The 21,595-nt window shown below is 40.0% G+C and overlaps 1 protein-coding gene across 1 annotated transcript in view; it reads left to right on the top strand.

The window, feature by feature from the left end:
- The window catches only part of adam19a (ADAM metallopeptidase domain 19a), a 166,165-nt gene that overhangs the window by 85,000 nt on the left and 59,570 nt on the right, over positions 1-21,595 (top strand). The window contains exon 4 of the mRNA XM_046381226.1: positions 16,835-16,916. Coding sequence (XP_046237182.1) covers positions 16,835-16,916 — 82 coding nt within the window. The remainder of the gene's footprint in view (positions 1-16,834; positions 16,917-21,595) is intronic.

The following is a 21,595-nucleotide window of genomic DNA, read 5'->3' as shown; positions in this document are numbered from 1 at the left end:
TATTCACTCCTTGGCACAACCTACTTCACCTAGACTACTGCTTCTATCTGTATGGCTCAGTCAGGGTATGCCAAGGAATTTAGTTACATTTTTGAAATGATACTATTTTACAAGACATGATCAATGTCAGAATCAGAATTAAAATCAGAATCTGATTTATTGGCCAAGCATACTCACACATACAAGGAATCTGACTCCAGTTACACTTGCTCTCAGTACCTACATAGAAGGACATAAAACTATAATAAAGTAAAGATAAATAAGAAGTATGAAATAGGACTTCACATATTCTCAGCTCCCCTCCTCACAACACCATCAAAAATGCTCACAGCCTTGCTTATACTTGCTACAAACAGTTGAGTGGCATTTTGTTTGTAAAATGAAATCTTGGAGCAACCCAATATCACAGAGAGAGTGTCAGGGATTAGCTATCTGCTGTATATTTTGCTGTAGAAATGAAAAATGTCATCCTAGAAACTCTTGAGCTTGAGGCAAGAGCAGAAAAGATGACAGGGCTTTCCCGATACCCCACTTGTACTTTCCAGGTAGCAAAGACAGAGGAGAAAAATCCTGTTCCCTTCAGCCTTGGAAAAGTTCAGTCGATGGCTGACTTTAAACTAAATGAGTTAAATCCAGCATTGATAGAACATGCATTGATCCTATGTAAGCCTTTCACCTATAACCTATCTGAAATAATCAATGCCTTTTCGAAGGCGTTTTCAGCAAAAGAAGACCTGTGAGAAGAAATGTTTGGAGAAGGCAAGAATTTTACTCATGGGTCATAAAAGCTGTGTTGTTGGCTGGATGGCATCAGCAGGTCTAGCCCTACAAACTCAGCTGTTCTTGACTGACTGAGTGGCTGAGTGGTGCTGGTCGAGCGTTAGAGATTTGCTATTGATCGTTGCCCTTTCAATATGAATTGGGGGAGCTGTCATCATCAAGCTGGTTACAGTAAACACTTTTCTCATATCATATCCTCAGTGACCTTAGCCTGATCTGTGTGGGTTCATGAGCTTTTGTGGGTGAAGAAACATCAGATATCAGCGACTCGCTGTGACCAGAAAAAAGAATACCAAACATGCAGCAGCTGGCACAGAACATTATGCTCTGCCCCTTGTCAAGCTGCTGCAATTTGTAGCATAGTGTAAAATACACAATAGTCCCATTGCAAACAATTCAAAAACACATTACCTCTACTATTTTCTATTACTGACTGGCACTTCCATCTTTGTAAGTTATCTTTTTTAATCAAGCAGCTGGTTACACAATGTAACAGTGCAGCATAGATCAGAGTAAGAGAGAAAACAGCTCTTCATGTGCCAACAGACATTTGGGAGAGCACGCAGTCAAAAAATCCCAAGCAACAATCACGTTGACAAAACACTCAATACAGGGTGACTTAGAAAAATGAGAGACATCCACAGATGGAAACAGATGAAAGGGCAGGGTGGGTTACAAGATAAGTTAAAGTAGTAAAGTAGTTATAATAACAATTAAAATGTGGTTTCTTTCAAATCAAGTATCCCAACATATGAGTGGAAAAATGTAGTTTAACCAAATCATGTGATGTGCTTCTTCAGTACACTGCAACAACAAATATTACTGGGACCACTACAGAAATTTGTAGAATAGCATAATGTAATAATATAATAGTTGGGCATAAATGGGCAGTTCTGTGAGAATCAACCTGCCCTTGATTTGTCTTAAAATCTTAAACGAGTCACACAGAATAAAGCAACCATGCATGACAAGACTCAATTTTAGGCCATCTGAGACAGAGGCCTGTAAAGCAAAATATTAGAATTGTAACTTCAGCAGTCATTTTTACACAAAGGGGTCAGAAAGTCTAGCTTTTTAAAGGCACCAATATATATTTTCCCCAAGCCATCATTGCTCCTTTTGTTTTTAACAGAAGCCATTAACCTTGATCCTGTGACAGGGGCTTCAGGGAGCTGACAGCACACTTCACAGATGGGTGACGGGCCATGGACAGGCGTTAAGGCCAATTAGAGTTTGGGTGACAAACATGGTGGTCCCTGGTTGTCCTTGTTAAAGAATGTGACCGCAGCGTGTTGTCATGTTGAGGTTAGCTCTGACATGTGCTTGCCTGATTTTGCTAGATGTGTGTTGGCTTTTGTCTTCAGCGGGACAGGGAACAATCAAGTATTCATTCCTGGGTCAAATGACTCTGCATCAGTGACGGGTATTTATCAGCTCCAGCTTCGATGGGCTGTGATGTAAACATGACATCCAGGTGGACATAATAATTTTCACCCCTTTTCTGGCGCAATGCTATGACGCACATTGAAGTCGAGGACATTCATGCCTAAATGCTCTTCCATCTATTTCTGTTCAAGCAGCATTACAACATTGTTCGGTCTGAACTGATGTTGAAAGAGACACTGAAGTAAAAAAACTAAAAAAACAATCAAACAAACAAACAAAAAAACCCCAAAACAATTGAAATGCAAACTTGACTACTTAGCATTTTGCTTCAGCAGGTTTTAACTGTGTTAAAGAAAAACCTCACATATGTGGTAATTTTGAGGTAAGATAAGATAAGTTAACATAATCCTTTATTAGTCCCATTACTGGAAAATTCCAATGTTACAATACAAACAGGATATAGAGGGTGCAACGCATGCAAGAATCAGGGAAGGATGAGCATTCAAAAGGAATAAATACACAGGAAACAAATACCTGCAGCTGTACACAGTACATAAAAGAAAAATACTATTCACACTAGAGTCCCTCAAGTTATGATTAGTGGATGGATTGATTATTGACCGATTTGTTTCAGGAAAAGACTAAGTATGTATGTACTGATCCCAGCAGTAGTAGTACATGAGTAAGGATTATTGCACAATTATTACTACAAATGTATTATTGCAGGTCTGGTGTGACCATTTGTCCCATTATTGCACATGATTTATTGTCCAGTTAACACATTCAACAGCTTAAATGTCCAGTCTATCAGCTTTGCTTGTTGTGGAGTCTGACAGCAGTGGGCAGGAAGGAGCGGTGGTACCTCCTCCACGCGGCGCGGGTTGAGCAGTCTGTCACTGAAGGAGCTGCCCAGTGCTGTCAGAGTGTCCTGCATTGGGTGGGAGGGGGTCTCCAGCATGGACAACAGCTTGGCTATCGTCCTCCTGTCACCCACCTCATCCACTGGGATGAGGCAGCCCTCCTCACCAGTCTTTCCAGCCTCTTTTTGTCCCGGGCAGAGATGCTGCCTGCCCAGCAGGCCACACCATAAAAGATGGCTGATGCCACCACCGAGTCATAAAAACTCCTGAGGAGTGGACCATGTATTCCAAAGGCCCTCAGTCTCCTGAGCAGGTAGAGTCTGCTCTGGCCCTTCTTGTACAGGGCATCAGTGTTGTCAGTCCAGTCCAGTTTATTGTTGAGGTGAATGCCCAGGTACTTGCAGGAGATGACTCTCTCAATGTCTGTTCCCTGGATGTTCACCAGTGCGGGTGGGGTGTGTTGGCGCCTGCTGAAGTCCACCATCAGCTCCTTGGTTTTACCCGCGTTGATTTGGAAGTGGTTCTCCTGGCACCAATACACAAACCCCTGGATGAGTTCTCGATACTCTCTGTCGTCTCCGTCCATGATGAAGCCGACAATCGCCTGAGTCATCTGAGAACTTCTGTAGGTGACAGGTTGGGGTGTTGTACCTGAAATCAGAGGTATAGAGAGTGAACAGAAAGGGAGCCAGAACTGTTCCCTGTGGTGCACCTGTACTACAGAGAAGCATGTCAGACTCAGCGCTCTGCATCCTCACATACTGTGGCCTGTTTGTCAGGTAGTCCACGGTCCAGGCACTGAGGTGGTGGTCTACTCCCAGTAGGGTGGGCTGGATGGTGTTGATGGCACTGGAGAAGTCGAAGAACATGATCCTCACAGTGCACCCAGCCCTCTCCAGGTGAGATAGTGATGTGTGCAGGAGGCAGATGATGGCATCCCCCACTGCAATTCCTTGCTGGTAGGCAAACTGCAGCGGGTCCATCGATGAGCTCACCAGCGGGCACAGGTGGACGAGGACGAGTCTCTCCAGAGTCTTCATCAGGTGAGACGTCAGCACCACCGGCCTGTAACTGCTGAGCTCCTTTGGATGGGGGGTCTTTGGCACTGGTACCAGGCATGATGTCTTCCACAGCTGTGGGACTCTGGCCAATGACAGGCTCAGGTTGAACATATGCTGGAAGATTCCACACAGATGGTCAGCGCCGGATCTCAAGAGCCTGGGACTGATGCCATCTGGACCTGCTGCCTTCCTCACCTTCAGCTTCCTCAGCGGATTCCTTACCTGCGAGGCTGTGACAGACAGGCTCGAGCAGAGAGGAGGGGTGCTGGGGACTGAAGAGGGGGAGCCCATGTCTGCAGATGGGGTGTGATGGATGGGGGGCAGTTCACAGTAGGAGAAGTGGGGGGTAGCAGTGGGGACTGAGTGGGGGGAGGTGCAGGCACCACATCGAACCTGTTGAAAAACTGGTTCAACTCGTTTGCCCACACCTGGTCCCCCCCAGTCAGAGTCTTGGGTTCCTTACAAAAAACACAAGAAAAGCTCAACGGTGAGCCGGAGCTGCTGCAACAGGCTGCCACTCCCCGCAGCGCTGAAGGTGGGGAAGGCAGGTAAAAATGGTGTTAATGAAAAGAAGGACCTTTTCCAAACCTGCTTCATGTTGTCTTCACTTTCAGCAATCTGCAGCAGCATCAGAAAGTAAGAGAAAACACAAAAACCCACGCTGACATGTTACAGTTCTTATTCTCTCCATGTGACAGCTCCATCGTAGCCACAGACATGGTACATGTCACTGACAGTGTAGCTATGGAAACTATGTCTCTGAAGCTCTGAGTCTATATCCCCTTACTGCACAACTATAAATACTGCCTAAGCTTTAATGTAGCGGGCTGAAAAACATCAGTCACCATGTCCATCAGATTTGAGACCAAAAGATATAAAATGAACAAGATTAAAGCTGCACTACTTTTTTTTTTCTTGGCCAAATTGGAGAAAGCAGAGCCAGCTGAACAAACCAACATCTGATATTACAGTTATGTTTAAAGAGATAGGTAATTGCTAGTAGCTAATTTACATGTGTAGCAGATGCAGATCAACAGTACAATCCAAAAATACCTGGCTCTTCAGCTGCTCATTGTTAAACTATGTTTACTATTTGGTGTTGACCAGTTAGCTTTGCTAACCTGGAAATCAGCTTGATAAAAGCGCAGTTCAAAACACTGAGCTGAAAGAGGCTAGAAAGCTCTGCAGAGCTGAGAGGCTCTGCACATTTGGTGATAATCCTCTGCGTTCTTGTCACTTTAAGCAGCACCTTTCACATTAAATATAGTCATGTGATTCATACCTCAATATAAATATAAAAATACTGAGTACTGAAAAAAAACCCAATGAGTAATCATTTAGCTTTCCTCTCGACCACTTGCCTCTCATCTAGGAGCAGTCACGTGTTTGTTTGATTGATTGAGTTAGGTTGTCTGCAGTGGTATGTGATCAGGGCCCCTCATCGGCCCCCAGATGATCGCTCTGTTTTTCCAGATGTCTCTCAGAGAACAAGAAAGGTCCACATAATTACATTCAGTGAAACTCTGCCATTGATTTTTTTTTCCAGAGGCTATTAACTAACCTCAACACTGTAATTACGACTAAAATTCTCCGTACAGTGAACACAAAAGGGTTAGCAGTGGTTTGATGTCAAATGCTGTGAGAAACACCATTTAGAATGTTGCTGCTATCTTTTCTTTGTTCTTTTCTTTGCTCAACAGCACTCAGCCCTTCCTACCCACAAGGTGAATGTGCTTTTTTTAGGCCTCCTGTGTTTCTGACCTTAAGATTCAGCACAATATGCACAATTTAGACATGCACAAATGTGCAATTACCCCTTTTGCGCTTTTCTGTTTTGGCCTGTGTAGGCACTGAGTCATTTTTCCTTTTATACAAATGTTTTCATAGCATTCCTTTCAGTCTACTACAGCTAAGGCAATTTATAGTTGGCTCTAATATAAATTAAGGCCATGGCAGGTATGTTATGGGGTAGCATAAAGCAGCAAAAGAAGCTGCTTTGGGGACAGTCAATGGTTGCTGTAAACAGGCAAGGAGCAAAGAGAGGGAACCTGTTGACCTCCCTCCACATCGTATCAGAGAAGTTATTCTTAAACTTTGGTCTAGGTATGTGCAGGTAATGATGGATAAATATGAGGAGGGGAGAGCGAGAAAATGGACAGATGATTAACAACAGATGCCAGTACTCTGGGGCCTATTGTGTTGTTTCATCTGGCCAGTAAATTACATCATGATATGCAATCAGACCGAAGCCTTGAATAGTGTAAAAGTCCAGATCCAACCATACTGCTATACAAACTGATGGACGAGTGAATACAAACACGTGGGGATAGAGATCGATGATCCGATGAAGCTCCATGAATGTGCTACTGCAAAGGTCAAAAACTGCAACAGCGAATGTTCGTCGTTTTACAAATGTAGTTTGTCAATGTTGATTGTCATGTCTATGCAACTGTTTCTCAAGGCTGTCCTACAAGAGTGGCTTCAGAGCTTCCTGTCCTTTGGTTTGGTCACAGTCAAATCCAACATAAGTTTCAGCATATGATCAAGATGGCAATTACTGACATCTGGCCTTTGTGTGTGAGCAGATGTTAGTACAGCATAGTAGTGCTGACTATGACCAGCGATGATCCCCTCCCCCTGAGCTGTCTTGGCTGTGTTCTTGTTTATGCTTTCACTCTTTATTGATTGCTTTCAGCTGGCTTGGAGCTGTGTTAAGTTGCTAACATGTTAGTTAATTTTCATTGAATCTGTAGTTTTTTTGTATATTCAAAAAGTAATCTTCGTTCAATTTTATTAACAGCATGAAGGTCGTCTTATTCTGGAGCTTTGTATCTTATCATATCAGCCACAATATCATTACATAATATCATAACATAAATACTGTATACTGCCAGAAGAACATAAAATTATTCTTATTATTCTTATTCTTATTATTGTTAACCCACTGCAGGGTTAATAATAATAATATAAACAAAGGGATGCATCAGGAAAAGACAAACTGTCCTCTCCCTACAACTGTAATCTGCAGCTCCAAGAGCACACCATAAAATCCTGTCAGACATCAGCACGACTTACAGTATCCTGAAGCCTCAGCTGAACTGAAAAGTACAGATCACTTCCAAAATGAAGAAGAAAAAAAAAGTAAATAATGAGCCAAAAGATAGGCACAGACAGGAAGAGCCAGAGAAGGCGTGATGACATTCTTCATGGTGCTCTTGTCCAGCTCTCTCCACTTTCCCCTCAGACATCTGATTTAACAAGCATCTGTTTTTGTTTCTATTTGTACAGACATGAAACGGAGTCACCATCATAAAGTCAAAGACTCAACAAAAATGTGGAGTGACAACCAAAGACATATACCAGATTCTGGTTATAAGCTTTTTGTAAAGCTAAAAATCCCTGACAAAGTGTGCATGCACAGTTTAGAGTGGAAGCCACATAAAAAGAGTTAGTACAGTTCTCGGTCCAGTGAAAACAGCTTAGTGATTGAACAGCCATCATGACTAACTCTGCACATGAAAAACACAATGTTTTATTTTTACAGCATGAACTCTCGCAAGGTATAGTCAGTACTAGCTGCTCAATTTATATCATTTGAATTGCGGGTGACAAAATTAAACAAGTCATACTCTTGGTCTCCAACTTACTTTGCTTTGTACCCTCAAATACTTGTGTCTTGTTTTTAGCATCACTTTGGCCCAGACTAAAATATATGAACTATTAGATTGTTTGCCATGACATTTGGTACAGACATTTATGGTGCCCAGAGGGAAAATAACAATGTTTTTGGTGATCAACTGACTTCCACCTTGATGATGCCAGTTTTAGTTTTAAGTGGAATGTTTTAACAGCTATTGAGTCAATTGCAATGACATTTAGTTAATTCATATTCCCCTCCTCATGAGTTGTGGTAATTTTGGTTTTTTTTTTGGCCGTTTACTTTTTACCTAGTGCCATCATCAGGTAAAAATGTTATTTATCTAGTAGTTTATGATCAAATACCTGCTCTGGACTACACTGTTACTTACTTTATATATACAATGTATATATTGTTTTAACACATATACATACCTGTATTTTTAAATTTTTTTAAATTTTGAACTCATGTAAATACCTGTACTTTTAGATTTTAGATTTATACTTATCTTGTTTTGTTTATCTAACATCTATCTATCTTTATCTATCTTTATACCTTTCACTTTTCTTTCTTGGTCGGGAAAACTGCAAGTGCAATGTCTGTACGAAAAAGAATTTCCCTTCGGGGATAAATAAAGGAATTCTGATTCTGATTCTGATCTGATCCACCCAAACTCTCCACAAGTACCACATTTAACAACACATCACGCATACAGAAACCAAAACAGGATCGTTGCAACTATTTCTTGTTTTATTTGAAGACAATTCAAATAATTTGGTGCTTCAACAAATATAGATAAAAGTACAAATACCGAGCTCTGTGTACATCCCTAATTTATACATTCATGCTCATATAATGTATGAAACATTAAATATTTAGTTATTTGATCTAATAATACTGCTTCAGACCATTTCTGTATTTTGTTGCCTTCAACAAAGGTGCAAGCTCCAATTGTGGCAAAGGGAAGCGCTGCACTTTGAAATAGTAATATCGCATTACTATTTTCAAGTCATTATAGTCAATATCAACAAAACTCCTCTATCTGATAGTGTGTCAGTTCGAGTAATAATATGTACTAATACCTTTACATGTTTTCTCTTCAGTTGGAGAATTGCATGATTTAGAATTTTCTACAAGGACTGCATACTTCATCGTATACAAGCCTCTGTTGTAGAAACATAAGGCTTCAGCTGACAGCAGACACAATCAACCTCATGTACATTTATCAGTAAACCTGAAAATGTAGCCTGTTCCCTGAGGTATCATCATGGATAAGATCGAGGAAATGTCATCCTTCTCTGTCTTTTAAATCCATTCTCTCTCAGTGTCTCACCACTGTACCAGGAAAGGAGAAGTTGTGTCTCCATGGTTTCCGGCTGTATGAGGCAGTACCAAAAAAAAAACAGTTCAGGCTAAAGCTAAGCTACAGAAGCAATTTTGCATAGCTTTAAGGACAGCATGACTTTGTCTGTAACCCCTCAGAAAGCTTCGTTTGAGAGCAGCTACGCCTCAAGCACTTACTGTATTTAATATTCTGCATGTGATAGCTCAATTCAGAAGCTCGGTACAATAATGAAGAGCTTTACTTCAATGGAGCCATTCACTGACTCTGGTTTTCCCTGTTTTCCTATTAGTCCCAGCAGCCCTTAGGCATGACTGTTAAATAAGACCTTCTCAGACTGCAGAATGTTTTAGTCATTAACTATTAGTCATTTTCATGTGATGTGTTTGTTTAGACGGCTAGAACGCTGGTTGCATTGGGTTGTGTTTGCTCATGAAATCTGGTGATGGTAGGAATCTGTTTGTCTCACATTTCAAAGTGACAAAAGGGAGATGTGTGTGTTGCTGCCTGTTGACATGTGGATCTATCTTCTGCAGGATTTGTGGTGTTACACCCATCCTGTTGGTTTCAAATGAGACCACGCTGAGTGAACACCCACAGGCAATGTGTTTTTAAGCGAATAAGTGATATTTGGTCAGCATCCAGCACTGAATAAAAATGTATTTTTTAAACAACCTTGACTGATTTGTGTAGTTGAAGGATTGTAACTTTCAGCAATGCAACAGCTTTATTACTGAATAGTAACATATAGCGTTGTTAGGACTTTATGAAACTGCTGCTTTTATCACTACTGCTTATTGATTCTTTTTTATTTCTGCACAAAAAAAGAAATTTAATTCATTATTAAAGATTTAATTAATAATTAAACATAACCATCCAGGGATCAGCTGATGGATATGTGCCACCAGTAGGCTACTTGTTAATTCTGAGCAAGGGGCACAAACAAAGAATACAGACCCAACATGAAACTGACCCTTAGTTCAGATTTGAGTGTTTATGTTTGTTCAAAAGATGCTCTGTGCTTCGGCTAGTGGTGGCACTTTACACTGCTGCTTTTAATAATCGCCATGGCCTCAGGTATGAGACACACTGGTTTGAATTGCCAGTGGGAAGAATAAACACGAAAGAGTCTCTCCCTTTGTGATTAAAAGCTCTGTTTTCACTGTGTGTTCTTCTCCAGCTGTTTTCTCTTTCCTCTCATCTATCTGTATGTGGATCTTTCTTACTCAGGTCAGGGATACACAGATTTTAATTGGATTAGCAGCACCACATGAGATGATTTACAACACATGCAGTTGCTCTGTGAGTTTTCTGTGCTATTAGTGTTGTAAGTGTGGTAGTAGAGAGTAAATGGAATCATTTTCAACAATTTATGGGTTATAGGTACAAGTCCAGATACAGCAGTGTCTAAAAGTGCCAAAGTGTTAAGCTCTGTGGTTATTTACACTTGCATACAATTTCAATTACAGCTGCTATCTGTACATTCACTGCTAATTACAGCTGATTGTACAGATTGCCTGCTTTTCTTTGTTTTATATCATTTCTTGTCGGAGAAACATTTTAAAGACCTCACCTTGGCCTTGAATAAATTTGAATGGGTGTTGATTTCTACTATTTTTCTAACTAAAATAAATGATTAATTAGAGCCTGACCAAGCCCTGACATTCAGTATGCCTGTAGTTACTGTTTTTTTTTTTTTTTGTTGAAAAGCAGTATTGTTCTTCAACGATCACACAAAAAACAGCATTTGAAATCCTTGTGGGGGATTTTTGCAGTAACATGTTGGCAGCACAAGATCTGAGAAATAGCCACTTCATTTGTTTTACATGTACCTCTGACAGTAACACCCCTTCTTTCACTTTTTCACATTTATCTTTTGTTTGTTTTACCCCTCCAAGCTTATTTAACTAAGGTATAGAAACTTTGCTTGCTAATCAGAAGCCAAAAGGAGAAAAGATCATGGGTATAAAAACACAGCACCTCTGCAGTACACACACACACACACACACAGCTGTGTCCAGCTGTTTATCCTCTCGGCCTGCTCATTAGAGCAGATTTTATCAGTATACCAAAGCCGAGCTGCTTGTCTGCTTTCCTTCTGCCGGGAAGAGCACACATTACTTTTATTCTTGGAAGTAGCACAGTGGCTTGACCCCAACTACACTGTGTTACTTTGCAGCTGATGCTCTGAGGGAGAGAAAAAGGCTGGGTCTGTTTGTGTAATTATTCAGTATCAGGACTGCTGATGAGTTGTTCCACATCCACTGGCACTTTTTTAATGAGCATTCATGGTAGACGATAGTGCTTAATGCGGTATGTGGCAGAGTGAGGTCTGTACACTTCCTCCCGTACAGAGGTAGGGATTTTATCTAAAAGAGGAAATGAAGAAAAATCTGTCACTTTTAGTGGTTACAACACCATGTGTTGAAGTGCTAGAAGCGAACGTGGGTCATAATAAGTATTTAGAGTATTGTAAGTTATTCTCCTGCCTGCCCAGAGGTGGTGCTGTTTGTGCATTTCTGTTTCTTGAGCTGCAGGAGGTCAATGCTGATTGGTGGGGGCGTAAATTGGCCGAGTTTTAAAAATGGCGCTGTCCGTGAAAAGATGAAAGATGAAAGTGACATATTTTGTCATTGGAGGGAACTCACTCCAACGAAATTTGTTCTCTGCATTTAACCCACCCAAGTGACGTGCACACACACACAGCAAACCCGGGGCAGTGGGCGACCGCGTGCAGCGCCCGGGGAGCAGTGGGGGTTAGGTACCTTGCTCAAGGGTACCTCAGCCATGGACACCGGGACGGGGAATCGAACCAGCGATCCACCGGTTACGGGTCCGACACCCTAACCGCTGATCCACGACTGTCCCAAACAAACTCCACTGGAGAATGCGGGCAACGATCCCGCTACCTCTCGCGGTCTGCTATGTCTGCTATGAGATCCACTTTCTTCTTGACTCCCAATGTGACCCAGCTGGTTGTGATCCATGTGTGAACTGTAGAAGCCGTCGAGCTGAAGTTTTTTTATTAAATACTGTAAATAGACTTGTGCTAGCAAGCAGTGCAGCTAACGGTATGGGTGGGAAACCCTTTCATGTTTTTTTTCCATTTTCTCCTGTTTCCTGGCTAGAAAGTTCAGGTCAGTGAACTGTATGTTCTTTTGTTGTATTTTGTGAACAAGGGAAGTTAGCTCTGGCAGATAACTAGATTGTTTTTGTTTGTTATTTTGGGCTATGCTCACCTTGACCTTTTTTAGGTTTTATTGCAAGAAAAATAAAGTCACTTTGTTTTGGACTGCATTCTGTTGTGGACTAGTTACTCCTTGGGAGCTGGGAAAAAAGGGGAGTTCATTTTTATACTTTTTATACTGATGACAATATTGCCTGTGCTCTCAATTGCGTGGACTCAGCCTGGCATGACCCAAGACGACTTCAGAGTTGGGTTTCACTGGTAGGTTCTTGGTGATACTGACTCAAGTGACTCGGTGAACTCAAGTATGTCGGGTGAGTACATTGAGTGATCCAGAAGAACTCCGTAGGCAGAACCGGATTTGCCATGACTAATCCTGACAGCTTCAAGCTAGCTTGGGTTGTGGGAGTTGCAGCTCTTTATCTTGATCACACAGTTCCTGTTGTGTTTCTCCAGAGAAATGAGAGGTCATGTACAGTATGTGGTCATGCTAGATGGAAATTTTTGCGAAACTTCTGGGATTTTCAGAGTTAATCATACCTTTTGCCAGGTTTTAATTAAGCCATAGGTGATATTTGACAGTGATCTTTGTCTCTACATCATCCTTCCCTCCGGAAAAAGTCACCTGCCATGAAAAGCACTCAGCTTTTTCTTCTTTCTTGCATTAATGAAAATGCTGTGTAAATACTATCCTGAATGAGATGGAGTTGAATTTCACACACTGCTGTCTGTGCACCAGCCTCAGTCGAATTAACTTGAGAAGACTGCCACGTAAGACAGTCCTGTTATATTGCGGAGTAAATTGTCTGCAGTAAAAGGGGCGAGAAAGCTGGATTACGTTCCATTACGATCTCCTTGAATGAATAATACAATAGGGCCCCCAGGACCAAATGGTGATTGAACTCATCTATTCATGTCCATCTTCCAGTTGCCCATTTCTGCTCAGGGATGTGCTGCCAAAGTGTCTCTCTTGCCTGGTCAGTAATTCAGCCACACACAGAGGCAGTATAATGCCACAAGACCTCGTGGTGCCAGTGATCCATACATCTGTAACACTAAAGCATTTGTCCAGGGACATCTTGGCATTTGACAGCCGACTCCTTTGTCCCAGACATGACAAATGTCACCTTTTCCTCTTGCAGGGTAAAATGGAGCCAATGCATTTTTGTTATAAGGTGACCTTATCGGAGACATCAAACAATAATCTCTTTTTCCTTTTCTTTTGTAGCACTCTGCAATCCATCAAGTGCAGATAAAGAAAAGTTTGTATGCACCAGATAAGAATTTGCATGAGATAAGTAACTACTAGATTAATCAAATTTGATACATTCACAATGAAAGTATTGAGATATTTTTCTTTCTTATGTGCCTCTTCTTGTTATCAATGCCCAACTCCATCAACATGAAAGACTTCAGTCCTGCTGATCCAACATTTAATTTGGTGGAGATTATGCTTTTTGCAATCAAGCTTGGCAGTATCAAAAAAAAATCATACAGAGATGTCAGCAAGCAAAGAAAGAAATTATGAATATCATTGAAGCTTTGTCTGACTTTGCACTTTCTTCAAAGCAGAAATTCAGTAGGCAAGTGTAGTATGAAATAGAATGAGATCTCACACATTAAGGAAATGCTGTTATTACTCTGAGCTTGCATGGAAATAGTGAATGAGCTGGTTGGTTTTTGGCAGGCATACTTATAAAGAGTGTGTTCTGGTTTTGTACTCAGGAGCACAGTTGTGGAGATCACCTACTGTTTTCATTCCAACCAGGTGGTTAATTTCTTAATCATGCAATCAATCAGTGAAATTAAACGTGCACAGAGAGCCAATTAGACAACACAGCAGTAAAGGTCTAACGGTCTTATAATACCTATTTTAACTAAATGTGCAAGTGCAGCAACAAGCACTTTGTAGATTCTGGGTCCCCAACTGCACTTGCTACTTTGGTTCATGTAGCAGCTCAAAATGCAAAATGTAACAATAAAAAAAAAGTGTGTGCATGTGTAATGTGATGTATAATGAAGAACACCTGTGTGTAAAGGTACTGCTGTCTGTTGCAGCAAGTTAATTGCAAGTTAATGTTAAGATACAGGAAGAGTCATTGATATTCATTTGACCTTTTAACTTAAGTGCCTGCTTTAACCATGTTAAACATTGTGATTTCAACACTTATACTGATTGCAGAGTGTTTAATTCTAATACTTAATTTACTCCATAAGCAGTATTATAAAAGTCATCATAGTAATGATCATATTCTATACAGTTGCTCCAAGTATTTAATTTGCTTTAATTTGAAGAATTAACTGGCAGCAGATTGGTGTCTGACATTTTTCTACCAAATAACATACAGACTGGCCAAGAGTTCAAGGTCAGGGTAAAACCAAACTGTTTTGGCACTGCTTACTGCTTTACCCTTGGTCTGTGACTACTCAGCCATACTGACATGCCTGGAGTCTGTAAAATTAAACAAAGGATAATTCTTGATATTAGACTTAAGGTCTAAAATTGCTTCATTTCTCTTTCTGGCATTAGCTCAGAACAACTTAAAGGCATACACCCGTGATTTCATTAGCGAGATAGAGAGGGAGAGAAAATTATTGAAAAATTATGAGTCCAAGACATCCTGACTTTTATCCCCTTGTACGGGGCATATTTCTGAAATGCAGGATACCACATTTCCCATAATGCAATCAATAGCATTTTTTTTTATGAGGCTCTCCCTATCTGAAAAATGCCACCACTTCCAGTTTGTAACAAGACCTGTCTATTCAAATTTATAGCCTCCAAACCAAGATTACAAACCAGGTAATCTTGGTAATCCCAAATAAGCAGCACCAAAGCAGTTGCTGCTATGGACCGTGGTATATAACTACAGCGATCCCCCAGCTTGGTCTGTTTGATTTTTTTTCATTTGATTATGGTGGCTATAACAGCACTGTAATCTGACTGGATGCCAAAAGCAAATGTTCTAAATAATAGTAATAATAATAATAACTTTATTTATACAGCATTTTTCAAAACTCACAGTTACAAAGTGCTTCACAATGAAAAATTAGCAAACCAAAAAAGGACAAACAACGATTAATTAGATAAAATACAGTAAAATTCAATAAAATAAAATAAAACAAGATTAAGATAAAATTAATAAATAAATAACAAATTGAGGTTAATAGAATTAATGACTAAGAAAAGCCAAGCGATAAAAGTGAGTTTTAAGAAGTGCTTTAAAAGAGGACACTGAGATCCTCTGGCAAGGAGTTCCAGAGTTTGGGGGCGTGGTCAGTGAAGGCGTGGTCACCCTTAGTGACTAGCCGGGATTTGGGGACTGACAAGAGGGCCTTGCCAGAGGATCTCAGGCTGTGTTCAGGCTCATATGGAATTAAAAGGTCCTGTGTGTAAGAGGGAGGGAGGGAACTAACAGCTTTAAAACCAACAGTAAAATCTTAAACTCAATTCTAAAATTCACAGGAGGTCAGTGAAGGGCAGTTAGAACCGGTGTTATGTGGTCACTTCTCCAGGTATGAGTTAAAAGCCAGTGGCGGCGGTGTTCTGAATCGACTGTAGTCTGTAGATGTTATGTTTACTGATACCTGAGTAAAGGGCATTACAGTAATCAAGTCTGGACGAGATAAGGGCATGTATGACAGTTTAAAGCAGAGTTGGGGAGAGGAATAGATTTTCTTAACTTTTCTTAGCTGTGATAAACAGGATTGAACAACCTTGGCTACTTGTGTATCAAAGGAGATATTGGAGTCAAAGATGACACCAAAGTTGCGGGCCTCAACACAAACATTTTTTGATAAGGTGCCAATACAGGAGGACATAAGGTAACATTACTGAGGTTGGGGATAGGATATGTGTGACATCAGAGCTGTTGGTTGTGAGTGCTACATAGAGTTGAATGTCGTCAGCAAAACATTGGAAATCAATATTGTGACTGCGCAGGCACACCACAGGAAAGGGGAGTGGACATGGAAGATGCATTTCCCAGCTAGACTGAAAAGGACCTATTTGATAGGTATGAGGTGAACCATTCTATTGCCACTTCACTGACTCTAACAGTGTGCTTCAAACAGCTGATTAAAACATTGTGATCCACAGTGTCAAATGCGGCACAGAAATCCAGGAGGATTAAAATCCACTACAGACCAATGTCAGTTGCGAGAGTCATTTGAGACTTTGTAAAAAATAATAGCATGTTTGAAGGGAAATGGAAATATTCCAGAGGATAGAGAGCAGTTTATAATAGCTAAGATGTTGAGAACCGTGTGAAGTAGAACTTTTAAAAACCAGGTAGGTATACAATGGATACAAATGGATATTCGATTGGAAGAAATGGAAGATTCCTGAAGTGTCAAGGTGCTGTGTAAAATGTCGGTCAATGAAAGACATTAGAAAAGGCCTGTACAATGTTACATCGCTAGAAACATGTTCTATGTGGTCCTGTCCTCGAGTATTTTTCTCTGTTCTATTACTACCTGCTGCTGCTACCATGCGAGACCTAAATTACACAGGGATCATTAAAGTTAAATCTTATGTAACCATCTGCATCGTTTCTCTCCTCTCCTCTTTTTCCTTCCCAGGGAGCTTTTAGGTCCAGACTTTACCGAGACCTACTACACAGAAGATGGGCAGTCAGTGACTGTGACCAATAACAATTACACTGTAAGTACAAAGAAGCAGCTTTAAGTATATCTGATGGAAGTCAGATTTCTTCTACTTCAAATTTAAAAGTTTTTTCTTCAGGATACCAACCACTGCTTCAGTGTTCCTAGCCCATTATTTCATGAGTTTCTGCATGAAAAGGGGCGAAGAGTTGCACAGTATATCAGCATCCCTTTATCTTCATATATCAACTAATAACATAACATGGTTTAAAATTTAAAAAGGAAAGTAAAATGTGTTGTATTAGGGAATGGAATTTTGTCCAACATTTCCGTTGCATGTTGTCTCTACAGATAGGATAAGCCGAGGCAGGTTCACTTTCCATCTTGAGAAAAGGGCTGTGTTGTTGCCTGTTGGTTCTGGTTAACCAACAAATTATCCAAGTCCCTACAGAGAATCACTATTCTTGGGTCTGTTGAAACGCTTTCTGGGAACTGCAATATATTGCTAACCAAAGTGTAGCTTGGTAGAAAAGAATAGAATAGTTCTGGTTCATAACAGAAAAGTGTTTTGATCAGTGTAGACGGAAGTGCTGCACTGTGGAACAGTGAATTTTGTCTTTAATCATATTTCTTATGACCACACAAGAGATGTCATGTGGCCCAAGGCTGCTGCCATAAGTGATGCATTAATTATGAAGCACTTTATTAACGCTGTCGGCCACATGTCAGACAGGATGTGGGGGGCAATTTTTGGAAACGTAGCTTTTCAGCTGACAGTGTGTTAAAGAAAATAGAACTTTCAAATGTTAAATACACACATGTTAAATACACACACACACACTAACACACTTGCATGGCACCACACAGAAAACAGCTTCAGTAGAAGGACATACAAATATATGTAAATCCGTGTAAAACTGTTGTGACAAATATATGCAATAGTACAATATAATTCCATACACTTTAATACACACTGACAGATGTACTGTGTCCGTAAAAACACATTAACATACATACACATATGTGACAGACATATAGCATTTAGTAATATTTTGTGTAATGTACAATGCAGTGTGCCACCAGATTGCATTTAGGTGAACTTTGTGTAACAAGGGGAGCTTCATAATACAGACCAGAAAAGCTGTGACTTTAAACCACAAACAGATTTAAATAAAGTTTCTGGCAGATGCAGAAGCCTAAACTAACCAACTGACTAACATGCTGCCCTGCACCTTAGCAATTGATTTTGCTCATTCACTGTCCACCTGCTGTTCATTTGCACTGTCTACCTCACCCACTTGCACTATACTCCACCCTGCACTACCTTACTTTTGAACTACCTCCAGAAAAATATTTATTTCACTTATTTTATTTTGTGTTACCTTACTCTATTTTACTTTATTTTTATTTTTATTTTTTATTTTATTTTATTCTTCAATTATATGTTACTGTTATGTTCTATGTATGCACCAATCACCAAGACAAATTCCTAGTAATGTGAAACCTCTTCACTTACATGGCAATAAAGTCTTTTCTGATTCTGATTCTAAAATAAATGTGGGACATCAATATATTCCAAAAATCCTGGTGAAAATCTCATTTTAAAACATCTGATGCTTAATGTGACAGATTTAATCTTACTGAGGAATAACCAGTACCTGATTTGTCTTTTAACCCTGGACTTTCCTCATCAGAGAGACATGACATTGGTGACAATCTGTATTTTAAAAGGTCAAAAAGAAGACTAGCACAATCTAGAGTCGTAAACAGGAAATATGACTAGAGCAAGACCATTAAATTTTCACTATAATGTCTTAATAGTAAAACTGGATGTCAAAGCTCACTTCCCTAATTTTTACAAACAGGTCTGAGGCCTGGTGCTAAGTTACTCTTGAAAGTTATTATGCATTCAGTACAAAACGTGGCCATCACCTTGTAGTCAAACAAGGCAAAGGCCACAAATTATGACAGAAAACATTAAAATAATTGTTGCTTTTCTCAAAGGACCTTACTTACCTAAAAACAAACTGGATAGTATCTTTTTAAGCGCAGGAACTTTATCTGATCATTTTTCTTCAAATGGGCATAAATACCCAGATATTTGAGGTATCACAATCCTCTTCATGCAACACCCACTGAAGTAACTTCATTTTCATCTTTAAAGACTCGAGTTATCAGGATCTTTGCAGACGTCTCACATCTCAACAGTTTTTGATGATCAGTGGTGGTTGAGCACCCTGACTGGCCCTTTGATCAGCTGATCTGTTAAGTGCTACATCACAGAGGCCAAATCATCCCTTTGTCCTCAGCACACTTTTGGCTGCAGTGCTGCTGTGTGCCTCATTATGTACACTTACAGTATGCTTAGTTAAATGAGGAAAAACTTCTTCAAACAAATGAAAGTAACAAAGAAAATTATTGGTTTAGTTTTGTAGGTGCTACTAGCTCCGTGTTTCTCATTTTTGAGGTATTACAAGTGGCTGCAGTCCTACGCTCTGTAGTGCTGGGATAGCACAAATACTTCCTGCTGGGTTAAAATAAGCCACATGATATGTGCACATATTATCTAAGGCTAAGATTTAACTTCAGAATATGTTACTGGTGGACAAACTCCATAATGGAGACAGTTTTATAATGACCTGACACACGTCTTAGCAGCTGATGTAAGCTGCTATTGTATTTTGAATTTTTCAGCCCAAACTATTTGTCAGTCAGGCTCCAAAAATGTGCCCCTGTGATTATGGAAATGTTTCCCTGACTAAAAGCACCCGAAGCTCTTCAACAAAATGTAGTTCAGCAAATTTTATCCTGCTTCATTTTAAGCATTTGACAGGTAAAAACGTTTCTTTATTCTGCTGCAGAACAATAGAATAATCTTCCTACAAGTCTCTAGATGATTCAATCATTTGTAGCCTGTTTTCTATTATAAAAAGAGCTGGAACATCTAAACTTAGTCACTCCGTGGTTTTTGTGTGTGTGTGTGTGTTTTTTCTCAGATATTATTTTTATTGTTGTTGTTGAATGTTGGAAATAAGCTGTCAGATTTATTGTGTAACAATCACAGAGGATTGTAAGTAGTTAATAGTTAGTTATAAAATACAATCAATCAATACGATAAAAAAACAAACAAACAGCAAAACAATTCACAATTTTTTTTAAATTGAGCTTTGACAGCTTTCTACACAGAAAATGTTTTGCTTCTGTTTTGTTTGTTCTGTTTTGCTTCGTCTTACTGGTGACAGATAGGTGGCATGACCTGCACAAAGGACACGCATTCTTCTAATGAGAATAAAAACAAGATATCAGCGTAAAGAAAGAACAGTTTAATGAATCATGCTTTCTGTGTTGCAACACCTGCCTGAAGTTAAGATCAGTCCGCATGACGTGAATGTTCTCGAGTTTATTTTGCTTGTATTGTCATTCATAGAGCCTGTCCGTCTCGCCTCACCAGCCTTGTACAGACCTCAGAGGATAAATTGAAGCATTGCGCTGAGCAGAGTGTCTTTCTGTCCCTTTCATCAGAATGCACACCAGTAAATACTTCCCCACACTGCACTTATTTTAGAATCAATTAATTTGCAGTGATATTTTCTGGTAATTGGTCAGTTGAATTCAAAGAAAACTCTGAGGAAGTTGGTTTTATTTGCATTGAACTCCTGGAGACCAAAGAATGCTTCTAGTTCAGTGAGTCTCTCTGCAGCTAGTGTGAGGAAGTGGCAGGTAGTTCCTTTATTGGACAAGATTCAGTAAGCTTTTATCCCACAATCCACCAGGGTAAAGACTTTGGGTTTGGGATTGACTCAAATCTAATTTCAAATGATTCCTATTTGATGTGTCTTTTAAAATGTAATGAATAAAGCATTTGCCAGAAAAATCAGGATGCTAGAAATGTATTTGCAGCAGTCAAACCTGAAGGCTGGGAGTTTGTGTACGTCCTTGGGAAGATTAAACATTTTGTTTTAAATTTGACTATGTTTCCATGCAGACATTGGATTGAAACAAATGTTTTGGTAGGTTGCCCAAATAAATTCTTTCAGAGGGAGTCATTGAGAGCTGTCTGCTGAAGTGGTTGAGATGACATTCTCTCTCTGCGGGGGACAATAGTCCTGTTAAACCACATATTTGAACTTGCATCCTTTGTGGTTCAAAATTCAGAAAAGAGTCCTGAGAATGGATGGACAAAGTTCCTTCAATTTGCGGTTGAGACTAATTTGATGTACCAACTTTGGTCACACAGCTTGGCCTGGAGATGGGATCCAGTCTCTGTATGTGACAGTGGTTTTCTGCACTGCTGGCCCTCACAGATAGCAGTAGATTGCATCCACATAACATCCTCCACATGTAATCAGACTAATTGCTGAGTTCTTACTGACAATTGATGTGAATGTTGGCTCTAACGGAGCATTCACTGCTGCAGCTGCTGTTTAAATCAAAGTGCTCATTTTACTCTCTGATGAGTCGACAGTCTTTTGACAAAAATTGACATGCAGGCACAATTTACACTTTGTTGTGATAAATCCCTTTTGTACTTAAAGAGTAGGTCTTTAGGCCCATCCACAGAACTGCTTTAGAGCGCTAGCTGCCATCAAGCTAATTAGCTTACATTTTAAGTCCAAATTGTACCATTGTATTCAAGGAACGTATTCATGACACATTTATAATAGTCTTGTGACTGCCAGTATCCATAACCAGCCTCACATTATGTGACATAAAGCTAAATAGCAGATGATAATTAGG

This window comes from Scatophagus argus, chromosome 23 (assembly GCF_020382885.2).
Source record: "Scatophagus argus isolate fScaArg1 chromosome 23, fScaArg1.pri, whole genome shotgun sequence".
In the NCBI taxonomy this organism is placed as follows: domain Eukaryota; kingdom Metazoa; phylum Chordata; class Actinopteri; family Scatophagidae; genus Scatophagus; species Scatophagus argus.
This window is presented reverse-complemented; position numbering and strand designations above follow the sequence as displayed.